At 45.1% G+C, this 14,302-nt stretch overlaps 1 protein-coding gene across 6 annotated transcripts; it reads left to right on the top strand.

Moving 5' to 3' along the window:
* Positions 1–11,100: 11,100 nt before the first annotated feature.
* Positions 11,101–13,897, top strand: LOC146356923 (uncharacterized). Of its 6 annotated transcripts, none has more exons than XR_014788058.1 (3): positions 11,101–11,356; positions 12,074–12,253; positions 13,499–13,897. XR_014788058.1 is itself a non-coding variant. In XM_084836431.1 (3 exons), exons 1-3 carry the CDS (start codon positions 11,296–11,298, stop codon positions 13,470–13,472), a joined length of 270 nt encoding a protein of 89 aa, XP_084692557.1. In that variant the 5' UTR covers positions 11,162–11,295; the 3' UTR covers positions 13,473–13,897. The 6 variants fall into 6 exon arrangements, 3 of the variants coding, with proteins under 3 accessions (XP_084692557.1, XP_084692537.1, XP_084692547.1); XM_084836431.1 differs by having other exon boundaries at positions 11,162–11,356; positions 13,444–13,897; XR_014788066.1 differs by having other exon boundaries at positions 11,165–11,328.
* The last annotated feature ends 405 nt before the right edge of the window (positions 13,898–14,302 follow it).

Genomic DNA, 14,302 nt, shown 5'->3' with positions numbered 1-14,302 from the left:
GCTCTCTGCGTCTGCGTTGCACATCCACCAAGTCTGCTATCTGTGCTCAGTCACTCCCTGGACTGCTAACTAAACTAGGAATGCTGGTAGGAGGAATCTCCGTCAGCTGTTAGTCCTGGGAAAGAGGAGCACACTCCTCTCCCAGGAGCGACTGCTCTTCCTCAGAATCAGAACTACTCTGGGATTCTATGGGCTCAGTGTCCACCCTGACAGTCAAACGCATACCCTGGATTTTAGGAAAGCTGATTTTAATAAACTCAGAACAATGATCAGTAAAGTCCCATGGCAAGCGACTCTAATGAGAAAAGGAGTCCAAGATGGGTGGGAGCTTTTAAAAAAGGAAATTTTCAAGGCATAATTACAAACCATTCCAAGAAGAAAAAAACGTGGAAGACAATAGAAGAAGCCAGTATGGCTTCACAAAAAGCTTCGAGATGACCTGAAAACAAAAAAGGACACATATAGGAAGTTGAAGGAAGGCCAAGTAACCAAGGAATTGCACAGGCATGTAGCACAGAATTGCAGGGATGGCGTCAGGAAGGCTAAAGCTGAGAATGAGCTGAGGTTAGCGAGGGATGCTAAAAGCAACAAAAAGGCTTTCTTCAGCTACATGCACAGTAAAAGACAGAGGAAAGAAATGGTGGTTCAGCTATTAGATAAGGATGGCAAAATGATAGATGACAAAGAAAAGGCAGCAGTGCTCAATTCCTACTTTGGCTCAGTCTTCTCCCAAAAGAGGGTCTATGACCCCCCTGGCAAAGGCGAAGTACAGGCTGAAGGGGCAGGATTGCAGCTTGAGATCGATAGGCATATGGTCAAGGAACACCTAATTACTTTGAATGAATTCAAATCTCCAGGGCCAGATGAACTGCATCCTAGAGTAATAAAGGAACTGGCAGAAGAACTCTCAGAACCACTGTCTATTCTTTGAGAAATCATGGAGGATGGGGGAAGTGCCAGATGACTGGAGGCGGGCTAATGTTGTCCCTATCTTCAAAAAGGGTAAAAAGGAGGAACCTGGGAACTACAGACCAGTCAGTCTGACATCAATCCCTGGGAAAATTCTGGAACAGATGATAAAGCAATCCGTCTGGAAGTACCTTGAAAACAATGCTGTGATTACTCGAAGCCAACATGGATTTGTCAAAAACAAGTCCTGCCAGACAAATCTGATCTCATTTTTTGATCAAGTCACCTCCCTTGTAGAGCGTGGGAATGCTGTAGACATCATATACCTCGACTTCAGCAAAGCTTTCGACAAAGTGCCCCATGATATCCTGATGAGCAAACTAGCTCAAAGTGGGCTAGATGAAACAACGATCCGGTGGATCCACAGTTGGCTACAGAATCGGACTCAAAGAGTGCTTATCAATGGGACCTTCTCAAACTGGGGTGAGGTAACAAGTGGGATACCGCAGGGCTCAGTCCTGGGCCCAGTGCTCTTCAACATTTCTATTAATGACTTGGAGGAGGAGGTGCAGGGAATGCTGATCAAATTTGCAGATGACACAAAATTGGGTGGGATAGCTAATACTTTGGAAGACAGAAACAAAATTCAAAGTGATCTGGATAGACTGGAGCGCTGGGCAGAAAACAACAGAATGACATTTAATAGGGATAAATGCCAAGTTCTGCACCTAGGAAAAAGAAACCAAATGCACAGTTACAAGATGGGGGATACGTGGCTCAACAACACCACAAGCGAGAAAGATTTTGGAATTGTTGTCGATCACAAGCTGAATATGAGGCAACAATGTGATGTGGCTGCAAAAAAGGCCAATGCTCTTTTGGGCTGCATTAACAGAAGCTTAGCTTCCAAATCCCGGGAAGTACTAGTTCCCCTCTACTCAGCACTGGTTAGGCCTCATCTGGAGCACTGTGTCCAGTTCTGGGCACCACACTTGAAGAAGGATGCAGACAAACTGGAGAGGGTTCAGAGGAGGGCAACAAAGATGATCAGAGGACTGGAAACAAAGCCCTATGAAGAGAGACTGAAAGAACTGGGCATGTTTAGCCTTGAGAAGACTGAGGGGAGATATGATAGCACTCTTCAAGTACTTGAAAGGTTGTCACAGAGAAGAAGGCCAGGATTTCTTCTCGATCATCCCAGAGTGCAGGACACGGAATAATGGGCTCAAGTTACAGGAAGCCAGATTCTGGCTGAACATCAGGACAAAGTTCCTGACTGTTAGAGCAATACGACAATGGAACCAATGACCTAGGGAGGTGGTGGGCTCTCCCACACTGGAGGCATTCAAGACAAGGCTGGACAGCCATCTGTCAGGGATGCTCTGAGTTGGATTCCTGCATTGAGCAGGGGGTTGGACTCGATGGCCTTGTAGGCCCCTTCCAACCCTACTATTCTATGATTCTATGATTCTATATGCTGGCTAGTTTACAGTGAGACATGGAATGGAGAAAAATTTAAATTTGCCTAGAGCAGGAAAAAAAAAGGGGGGGGGGAAACTTGAACTGAAACATAACATGTAATGATGTGGTTCCCTGGATATGAGTCCAGAGAATCATAAACAGAAGACGAGCCCTGCTGGATCAGGCCAAGGGTCCATCTAGTCCAGCACGCTGTTCACATAGTGGCCAACCAGTTGTTGACCAGGAACCCACAAGCAGGATATGAGCACAACAGCAGCCTTCTGCCCATGTTCGCCAGCAACTAGTGTGCAAAGGCATACTGCCTCTGATACTGGAGATAGCATATAGGACTCCTTCACAAAGAGCTTTTATCCTGCTATTGAGATTTCTCATCCACGGAAGTTTGTGGGCTTTAGATGATGCCATGAACCTCCAAGGCGTCTCCTGCATTAAATGCCCTTTGTTCTGTTTTTGAATAGATCACAGATAATGAGCTATCAAATTACCCGTTGTGTTCTGCTTGAGTTCCACCCATGAAAAGAGGAAAAGCGGCAAGAAGAGGAGCGAGATGAATGAAAGATAATGGAAGACTCAGGTACAGGGTGAAGGAGGGGGAAATGGGAGCGGGGAAAGGAAGCACGTGAAAAAGGGAGACGTTGTGATCCTGCATTTAAAATAGAAGCAGAAAGCCCCGTGTTAAAGGCAGGATTTTAGGGTGATTTAGAGATGCTCATAGCCATCAGAACTAGTAGCCATTGATGACTCTTGAGTATAGGCAGAGGTTTTTTTGGTGGATGACCCTGGAGTATAGGCAGCAACAATTTGAGAGGGTTCTTTGGGTAGTTGCACTGGAAGAGTGACCAATTGTATCCAAATATGACTTTGTGCCAAAGCATAGCTCACTTCTGAATTACAAAATGACCTTAAAACATTCTAGTAAAGACAAAGTGCTGAATGTAACAAATTAAAGGTTACCAGTATTTGCTTTTCCAGGGAAAAGTTTCTGGGGGATGGGCAGTGGACACCGTTTTTCTGCATTGAGGATTAACAGTGTTGAAAGTGCTCTGACACAACGGAGCAGTTAAGTAATTTCAGACTCTGGACATAATGGGCTTAGGTGGGGTGGGGGAGCTATTTAGATGGTGATGTTACTTCACTCATTTCAAAATGCGGTAAGCCAGCTCTGCTGCATGTGGGGGCCCGCGTGCTCCTTCTGTGGGTGGGCCCCTGGGCATTGGCCCCAAAGTCCTGCCTGAATGGCACTACTTCTCTGACAGAAAGATGCCTGCAGATGTAACATACAGGACTTTGAGTCTATTATCTGGCATCAGAGGCTGGCACAAATTTTTTTTAAAGAAATTGCTCTTAAAATGCAGAACAAGCAATAGGATTGTACATACCCTGCTCTAAAAACAAAAACAAAGCTGCACTGATAAAAGCTGAATGTTATCAACTTTATCAGGCCCAAAGTTAAGAGTGGCCTTTCTGAATCACATCCGTGACAAAAACTAAGGGGAGTTTTGTTTTCTAATTTAAATATATGCTTAACACCTTTTATTTGTATTTCCAAGGCCCCATTTGTGTTTTACCAGATTGATTTTCAGTGTTTTATAAATATGTTTTCTTGTGTTGATATTGTAATGGCAATTGAATACAAACAATAAAATTTGAACGAATGAACAATTGTACCTCCTGAAGTGTGGAAACAATCCCCCACAATCACTGCAATGTTATTCGCACCGTCAATGTGTTAAAGCAGGGGTGCGCAGTTTTTCAGCCCATTGGGCCACACATGTGCATGTATGTTCACACACACACGAGCACACACACACACACAAACACTCACACTTGGACACACTCAGGGCATGTCTACACTAGACTAAAATCCTGCATTTAAAACAGGGCTTTCTGCTTCCATTTTAAATGCAGGATCACAACGGACTCTCTTTACATGCGCTTCCTTTCCCCCCTCCCCTTCCCCCCATTGCTGAGTCTTCCATTATCTTTTATTGATTTCACTCCTCTTCTGGCTGCTTTAACTCTTTTGACAGAAGGAACTGAAACAGAACAGGGTAATTTGATAGCTCATTATCTGCGATCTATTTAAAAACAGAACAAAGGGCATTTAGTGCAGGAAACGCCTGGGATGATCGCCGCGTCATGTAAAGAGCCTGCAAACTTCTGTGAAGGAGCAATCTCAATCGCAGGATAAAAGCCGGGTGTGAAGGAGCCCTCGCATCTACTAATGGCAGGAAATCAACTATCTTGTAGGCAGAGTCACTGGAGGTTGGGAAAGGGGAGATTGTTGTCCCAGCGCTGCTGTGGATGTTTTCCCCCTGCGGTCCAGCTCTGCATCTGTGTTTTAAAGGACTTGGATAAAGTGTGTGCATTAGGAATGGAGTGCCCTGGGAAATGTGAAATTGGTGATCTTTTTAATTTAAAAAAAATTGTTCTAGCAGGTACAACCAGAAGATCAAACTTTTTTTTAAAATTAATTTATTAGATTCATTAGCCGCCCATCTGGCCAGCTACCCGGCCACTTTAGATAGCATACAGTACGAATAACAACACAAAATACAACATGATCAACTGAACAAAACAACATGTCTCTAAAAAAAACCTTAACCCACCCCAAACGCCCACCTGAACAGCCAGGTTTTTAAAGCCTGGCGGAAGCTCATCAAAGAGGGGACATGGCGGAGGTCACTAGGGAGGTAATTCCACAAAGTAGGGGCCACCACAGAAAAGGCCCTCTCCCTAGTCCTCACCAGCCTAGCTGTCCTGGCTGATGGGACAGACAGAAGTCCTACCGAGGCTGATCTCATTGAGTGGCATTCCTGTTGTTGCTGGAGGCGGTCCTTAAGATAGACTGGGCCGGAACCATATAGGGTTTTAAAGGTCAATACCAACACCTTGAATTGGGCCCAGAAAACAACTGGTAACCAATGCAACTCCTTCAGCACTGGAGTGATGTGATCTCACTGATGACTGCCTTTAATCAGGCAGGCTGCCACATTCTGCACCAGCTGCAATTTCTGAACCTTCTTCAAGGGTAACCCCACATAGAGCACATTACAGTAGTCTAGGCGAGAGACCAAGGAATGAACTACTGATGGGAGCAGATGGTTAGGGAAGTAGGGACGCAGCTGCCATATCAGATGGAGTTGGTACAGCGCTGCCTGGCTCATGGCTGATACCTGAGCCTCCATGGACAGCTGGGAGTCTAAAATGACCCCCAGGCTGCGGACCTGGTCCGTCAGGGGCAACCGCATCCCATATTCAGGAATCATGTACAAATATGGGTAAAAAAAATAGACTCACATATATGATGGAGATTTCTGGACAACTGCTTTATCTTTTTTGCTATACCAGTAATACCAGAACATCTGTCCAAAGCATTTCAATTATTATTATTAATAATAATAATAATAATAATAATAATAATAATAAAATCCACCCAATAAACAATGCCATGCATCATTGGAGCCTCACATAGTTGCTGATCTTCTACTAAAAATATGCAACATGTTCCCAAGACCAGCCTCTGTACCAGAGAGCTGGAAAGTAGTCCAAGTAACACCAGTTTGTTTGTTTTTTTAAGGATCCGGGGCAACCCAAGAAATTACAGTCTGGTTAGCTTAGAGCACAATCCTATCAAGATAGATGGCTGCCTGTGAACTCGGAGGCGACTGCCTATCTAAAGCAAGGCAGGAGAAGCACAGGGGGATCGTTCGCTCTGCACCTGCCCTGCCCTGCTATTTCTGCTAGACAGCTGATTTCGGCTGTCTAGCCGTGGGGGGGCTGAGCAGGAGAGGAGGCTGCTGTACGACACATAGGAGGTGGCGCGGACATGGGGGGAGGTCAGTTTTCCGGGAACCGACCTCAGAGTGCGGGCTTTGAGGTCGGTTCCTGGAAAACAGCATATCCTATGGCTGTCTAGCTGCTGTCTAGCGACCATAAGATTGCTCCCTAAAAGCATTACTAATGACAGAACTATCAAACCTATAGAAGGAGAAATGTTGGGGAAGAAGAATCAATGATGCTGAAGAAGAATCTGCAAAGTTAAGTCTTGTCTAACTAACCATTTTAGAGTTCTTTGAGAGTGTCAGCAAACATATGGACAGAGATGATCTGGTAGACATTGTTTACTTGGAGTTCCAAAAGGCTTTTTATTAAGTCCCTCACCAAAGACTCCTGAGCAAACGTAGCAGTCATGGAATCAGAGGACAGGTCCTCTCATGGATCAGTAACTGGTTAAGGAACAGAAAGAAGAGAGCAAGAATAAATCATCTCTCCTAATCTTTGAATCTCTCCAAACTGAGGGAAAAGGCATTAAAATGCTAAATGCGGTTCAGTGTAAGCAAGTGTAAAATGATGCACATTGGAGCAAAAAATCCCAACGTCATGTATATGCTAATGGGATCTAACCTGGCAGTGACTGACTTGGAAAGGAATTTTGGGTTGTGGTGCAGAGTTCAGTTAAAACATTGACCCAGTGTGTCACCACACTTGGAATACAGTTCAGGCAAACACACCAAAAAAGGATATGAGCTGGAAAAAAATGAGTTGGAAAAGTGGCAGAAAAGGGCAACCAAATCATCCAGGGCCTGGAGCAACTCTTCTATGATGAAGGGTACAGGGGGCCCCAACATGGCACCCATGGCCACCTCCAGTGGTGCCGGCACAGTTCTTCACTCCCTCCAACCTTCAAAATTTTTTTTTTAATATAAAATTGAAACATGTTTGGGCACCAGGTTCTCCCTCCTGTTCCTGAACCTGCTGCTGATCAGCTGTTCTGTGGGCAGGAAGCGAGGCAAAGGGGTAGCGGGGAGAGAAAGAGAGAGGCTGGAGGTGGAGACAAAGAGCAAGATAAAGGGGTGAGTGGGAGAGAAAGAGCAAGGCTAGGGGCTTGGAGTGGAGAGAGAGAGCGCAAATGGGAAAGATCTGTGTGGACAGAAGAAGATTGGGTGGAAAGCAACTCTTTCCATTTTCCCCTCCCACCCAGCTTTTAGTTTCACTATTTCTCTCCCTCCACACACACACCTCTTGACTAGCCAGGCTTGCACAGCAGCCATTATGTGCCTAGCCATATCCTCCATGGGAGCCATTTTGTGGTGGTGACTACAGCAATTACAGCAAATCAATGCATGTTTAGACAGAGAAAAGGCCTACAACTCCCAGCATTCCCCAGCCGAGTTGTAGTAGGCCTTTTCTCTGTCTAACCATGCATAGGATTGCACCCTTAAATTCCCAAATGTGCCTATGGGTTCAAAAATGTTGTGACCGATAAGCTTAGGAAAAGAGGCAAGTACGCAGAGTCATGATAGAGGTATAGAAAATTATACATGTGTGGAGAAAGTGGATAGAAGGAAATTTTCTCCCTCTCTCATACCTGGGAACATTCCAGGAAGTGAAATTGTGGGAGATTCAGTACATACAACCCCTTCATGGATCACTGCCTGGTTGTGGCGAAGGGGCTTGCGTAACTCAGTGAAGCCATAAGCTATGCTGTGCAGGGCCACGCAAGACGGACAGGTCATGGCGGAGAGTTCTGACAAAATGTGGTCCACTGGAAAAGAAAATGGCAACCCACTCCAGTATTCTTGCCAAGAAAACCCCATGGAACGTATCACAAGGCTAAAAGATATGACGCCGGAAGATGAGCCCCTCAGGTCAGAAGGTGTCCAATATACTACTGGGGAAGAGCAGAGGGAATTTCCAAGTAGCGCCAGAAAGACTGAAGCGGCTGGGCCAAAGCCGAAAGGACACTCAGCTGTGGATGTGTCTGGTGGTGAAAAGAAAATCCGATGCTGTAAAGAACAATATTGTTTAGGAACCTGGAATGTAAGGTCAATGAATCAAGGTAAGCTGGAGGTGGTCAAACATGAGATGGCAAGATTGAACATCAACATCTTGGGAATCAGCGAACTAAAATGGATAGGCATGGGTGAATTTAATTCAGGTGGCCATTATATCTGCTACTGTGGGCAAGAATCCCTTAGAAGAAATGGAGTAGCACTCATAGTCAACAAAAGGGTGGGAAAAGCAGTGCTGGGGTACAATCTCAAAAACGACAGAATGATCTCAGTACGAATCCGAGGCAAACCATTCAACATCACAGTAATTCAAGTCTATGCCTCAACCACTGAGGCCGAAGAAGCTGAGGTTGATCGGTTCTATGAAGACCTACAACACCTTCTAGAACTAACACCAAAAAAAGATCTCCTTTTCATCATAGGGAATTGGAATGCTAAAGTAGGAAGTCAAGAAATCACCGGGATAACAGGCAAGCATGGCCTTGGTGTACAAAATGAAGCAGGACAAAGGCTAATAGAGTTTTGCCAAGAGAATACGCTGATCATAGCGAACACTCTTTTCCAACAGCACAAGAGGCAACTCTACACATGGACATCACCAGATGGTCAATATCGAAATCAGATTGATTATGTACTTTGCAGCCAAAGATGGAGAAGCTCTATAAGGTCAGTAAAAACAAGACCTGGAGCTGACTGTGGCTCAGATCATGAGCTTCTTATTGCAAAATTTCGGCTTAAATTGAAGAACATAGGGAAAACCACTCAACCATTCAGGTATGACCTAAATCATATCCCTTATGAATATACAGTGGAAGTGATGAATAGATTTCAGGGATTAGACCTGATAGACAGAGTGCCTGAGGAACTATGGACAGAGGTCCGTAACATTGTTCAGGAGGCAGCAACTCAATCCATCCCAAAGAAAAAGAAATGCAAGAAAGCCAAGTGGCTGTCTGAGGAGGCTTTACAAGTAGCTGAGGAAAGAACGGAAGCGAAAAGCAAGGGAGAAAGGGGAAGATATATCCAACTGAATGCAGAGTTCCAGAGAATAGCAAGGAGAAACAAGAAGGCCTTCTTAAATGAACAATGCAAAGAAATGGAGGAAACCAACAGAATGGGAAAGAGTAGAGATCTTTTAAAGAAAATCGGAGATCTCAAGGGAACGTTTTGTGCAAAGAAAGGCATGATAAAGGACAAAAAAGGCAGGGACCTAAGAGAAGCAGATGAGATTAAGAAGAGGTGGCAAGAATACACAGAGGAACTATGCAGGAAAGATCTTAATGTCCCCGATAGCCATGATAGTGCGGTCACTGAACTTGAGCCGGACATCCTCGAGAGTGAAGTCAAGTGGGCCTTAGGAAGCATTACTAACAACAAAGCTAGCGGAGATGACAATATTCCAGCTGAGCTATTTAAAATCCTAAAAGATGATGCTGTTAAAGTGCTGCACTCAATATACCAACAAATTTGGAACACTCAACAGTGGCCACAAGACTGGAAAAGGTCACTTTACATTCCAATTCCAAAGAAGGGCAATGCCTCCCAAAGAGTGTTCAAACTACCATACAAGTGCGCTCATTTCACATGCCAGCAAGGTGATGCTCAAAATCCTACAAGCTAGGCTTCAGTAGTATGTGAACCGAGAACTACCGGAAGTACAAGCTGGGTTTTGAAGAGGCAGAGGAACTAGAGATCAAATCGCCAACATTTGCTGGATCATGGAGAAAGCAAGAGAACTCCAGAAAAATGTCTATTTCTGCTTCATTGACTACGCTAAAGCCTTTGATTGTGTGGATCACAACAAACTCTGGCAAATTCTTAAAGAGATGGGAGTACCAGACCACCTTACCTGTCTCCTGAGAAACCTGTACGAGGGTCAAGAAGCAACAATAAGAACCGGACATGGAACAACCGATTGGTTCAAAATTGGGAAAGGAGTACGACAAGGCTGCATATTGTCACCCTGCTTATTTAACTTATATGCAGAGTACATCATGAGAAACGCCGGGTTGGATGAATCATAGGTCGGAATTAAGATTGCCGGGAGAATTATCAACAACCTCAGATACGCAGACAATACCACCCTAATGGCAGAAAGCGAAGAAGATCTAAAAGAGCCTCTTGTTGAAGGTGAAAGTGGAGAGTGCAAAAGCTGGTTTGAAACTCAACATTAAAAAAACTACGATCATGGCATGTGGCCCCATCACTTCCTGGCATATGGAAGGGGAAGAAATGGAAGCAGTGACAGATTTTACTGTCTTGGGCTCCAAGATCACCGCAGACGGTGACTGTACCCATGAAAATAAAAGACGCTTGCTCCTTGGGAGGAAAGCTATGGCAAACCTAGACAGCATAGTAAGAAGCAGAGACATCACCTTGCCGACAAAAGTCCATATAATCAAAGCTATGGTTTTCCCAGTAGTAATGTATGGCTGTGAGAGCTGGACTATAAGGAAGGCTGAGCGCCGAAGAATTGATGCTTTCGAACTGTGGTGCTGGAGAAGACTCCTACGAGTCCCCTGGACAGCAAGGAGGTCAAATCAGTCCATCCTAAAGGAAATCAAGCCTGACTGCTCATTGGAAGGACAGATACAGCCTAAAAAACATGTTTGTGTTTTGTTGAAAGCTATTATATTGGTTGGTTATTACCTGATGTTAAACCTATTTCTTTTTAGATCATTCCAAAGTGAAATAATGTGTTTTATTTGATTTTTGTCTGAAGTCCATGTGTAAGGGATAGGAAACACAACTCCTCTGAACGGGGACTTGTGACAGTTAACCTTAAATTGAACACTCATTCCATATGCTTTCATGTCACCACCGCTTGCAAACTGTGTGAAGGGTATGGGGTACAATGCCAGAATAAATACAACCTTTGTATCAGACAGTTGACCTCAGTTCTCCTGGCCTTTCTGCTGGAAGTCATCGTGATTTTTGTTGGGTGGAGAAAAAAACCCTGTTTCTTTGGGGTGCAGGGCATACTCTGCGTGTGTGTGCGTGTGGAATATAAAGCTTTGAATGGTGGTGAAGAAAGCATGAAGAACTGAGAAGCAATGAAGGAAAAAGGAACAGTTGACGGGGAGGAGAGTCAGGACAAGGAGTGGAAAAAATGAACAGAGAAAGAGAAACAGGGAGATGGGAAGTTCTTATTATTCTGGAAAAAACAGAATGTAGGCAGAGGGTCAGTGTGTTGGGGATGGGGGAATTTGTGGTGGAAACAACAAAGCTGAGGGAATCTTGGGGTGGGGAAAGAGCCAAAACAATGGACAGGTTTACAAAGTCAAACTGTGGCCGGATTGTGGCTGGCCATTTTGAATATTCAAGCTGTGACTGCAGCTTTTTGTGTCATTCAAACCCAGAAGGGGTGGGTTGTGCGAGGGTTAAACAACTCTCACATAACCTATGGCTTGCACAACCCACTCCCGCCGGCTTCAGATGACATGACAAGCCATGGTCACGGCTTGAATATTCAAAAGCTGCCTAGCGTGTGCCAGGGCATGCTGCAAGCCTTGGTCGCCTGGAATGATGACCTATGTCGGGAGAGAAACAGTGGGAGTGTGACCTTTTTGATTCTCCTTGATCTCTCGGCGGCTCTCGATACCATCAACCATGGCATCCTTCTGGGACGATTGTCTGAGCTGGGAGTGGGAGGCACTGCATTGCAGTGGTTTTGCACCCACTTGGTTGGCTCCAGAAGGTGGTGCTTGGGTAATACTGCTTGGTCCTGTGGATTCTCCACTATGGCGTTCCACAGGGGTCAGTTTTGTCCCCCATGCTATTTAACATCTACATGAAACCGTTGAGTGCGGTTATCTGGGGTTTGGGGGTGTGTTGTCATCAGTAAGCTGATGACACACAGCTCTATTTCTCCTTTTCATCTTCTACAGGTGAGGCTGTGGATGTGCTAGATCGGTGCCTGGTTGCGACAATGGACTGGATGAGGGCTAAGAAACTGAAACTCAATCCAGACAAGACTGAGATGCTGTTGGTGGGTGGTTCTTCTGACCAGATGGAGGTGTTCAACCTGTTCTGGAGGTGTTCAACCTGCACTCCCCCTGAAGGAGCAGGTCTGTAGCTTGGGGGTTCTCCTGGAGCCATCTTTGTCACTTGAGGCTCAGCTGGTCTCAGTGGCACGGAGTGCCTTCTACCAGCTTTGGTTGGTGGCCTAGCTATGCCCCTATCTGGACAGGGATAACCTGGCTTCAGTTGTCTATGCTCTGGTAATCTACCAAATTAGATTACTAGATGGTTCAGAAGCTGCAGCTCTTGCAAAATGCGGTGGCCAGATTGATAAAGGGGATGAGAAGGTCCAAACATAGACGACCAACTAAGGCCTACTTGCACTGGCTGCCTGTATGTTTCTGAGCCCAATTCAAGGTGCTGGTTTTAACCTTTAAAACTTTACATGGCTTGCGTCCACAATACCTGACAGAGTGCTTCTCCTGACATGAACCAACCTGTACAGTATGCTCAACATATAAGGCTCTCCTTTGGCTGCCTATACTGAAGGAATCATAGAATCATAGAATAGTAGGGCTGGAAGGGGCCTACAAGGCCATCGAGTCCAACCCCCTGCTCAATGCAGGAATCCAACTCAGAGCATCCCTGACAGATGGCTATCCAGCCTTGTCTTGAATGCCACCAGTGTGGGAGAGCCCACCACCTCCCTAGGTCATTGGTTCCATTGTCGTATTGCTCTGACACTCAGGAAGTTTTTCCTGATGTTCAGCCAGAATCTGGCTTCCTGTCACTTGAGCCCATTATTCCGTGTCTTGCACTCTGGGATGATCAAGAAGAGACCCTGGCCTTCTTCTCTGTGACCACCTTTCAAGTACTTGAAGAGTGCTATCATATCTCCCCTCAGTCTTCTCTTCTCAAGGCGAAACATGCCCAGTTCTTTCAGTCTCTCTTCATAGGGCTTTGTTTCCAGTCCTCTGATCATCTTTGTTGCCCTCCTCTGAACCCTCTCCAGTTTGTCTGCATCCTTCTTAAAGTGTGGTGCCCAGAACTGGACACAGTACTCCAGATGAGGCCTAACCAGTGCTGAGTAGAGGGGAACTAGTACTTCCCAGGATTTGGAATCTATGCTTCTATTAATGCAGCCCAAAAGAGCATTGGCCTTTTTTGCAGCCACATCACATTGTTGGTTCATATTCAGCTTGTGATCGACAACAATTCCAAGATCTTTCTCGCTTGTAGTGTTGTTGAACCATGTATCCCCCATCTTGTAACTGTGCATTTGGTTTCTTTTTCCTAGGTGCAGAACTTGGCATTTATCCCTATTAAATGTCATTCTGTTGTTTTCTGCCCAGCGCTCCAGTCTATCCAGATCAAGGAAGCTTGGAAGATGGTGACAAGGGAGAGGATCTTCTTGTGGTGGCCCACAAATTATGGAATGATGTTCCTGACGAGGCCTTCCTGGTGCCAGCATTGTTATCTTTTCAGTGCCTGGTTAAGACCTTTCTCTTCTCCCAGGCATTTGGCAGTAGATTATAAGTTGTCATTGATCCTGGAATGGCTTATGGTTATGGTTGTTTGCTTTGAGATTGCTTGTTTGAAGTTGCTTTAGATATATGTTCTTGTGTATATTGTCTGTTCATGTGTTTTTTATGGATTTGGCTTTTAAAATCTATATACTGTATTTTTAAATGTTTTTAATCTTTGTAAACCGCCCAGAGAGCTTTGGCTATTGGTCGGTATAGAATAAATTTAAAAAAAAATTAAAACAAATAAACAAACCCACCACAAGCCATGGTGATCGTGTGAACCAGGTCAATGCTAGGATTGCCAACTCTCTCTTTCTTACCATACCTGCTCCTGTGCATTTAATAGTAACTAGACCTGCAGGTAACATCAACTCATCACCATGACCCGAACAGCTTCATCCGCTGATTTGTGCCAATGAAGCTGCTCCTTAACAGTTCTAGGAGCAGGCCAGGATGGGGTGTTTGTTCAGTAGAGTCTTCTTTCCCATGATGTTGAAAGCTCAGCCTGGAGCTGTTAAAGACAGAGGAGCAGACGGGCTGGCTCCAGTGTTGTTTTTTCCCCCTAGTCAGTTATCTCCATGGCAGTGAAAAGTCCCACCCACTGATCAAGCTGCTATTTAAAGGCACAGG

The sequence above is a fragment of the Heloderma suspectum genome, chromosome 1 (genome assembly GCF_057233095.1).
Source record: "Heloderma suspectum isolate Gila_16-S chromosome 1, 16-S_ref, whole genome shotgun sequence".
Classification (NCBI taxonomy): domain Eukaryota; kingdom Metazoa; phylum Chordata; class Lepidosauria; order Squamata; family Helodermatidae; genus Heloderma; species Heloderma suspectum.
Note: the sequence above shows the minus strand (reverse complement) of the source record. Positions and strands in the feature narration are given on the sequence as shown.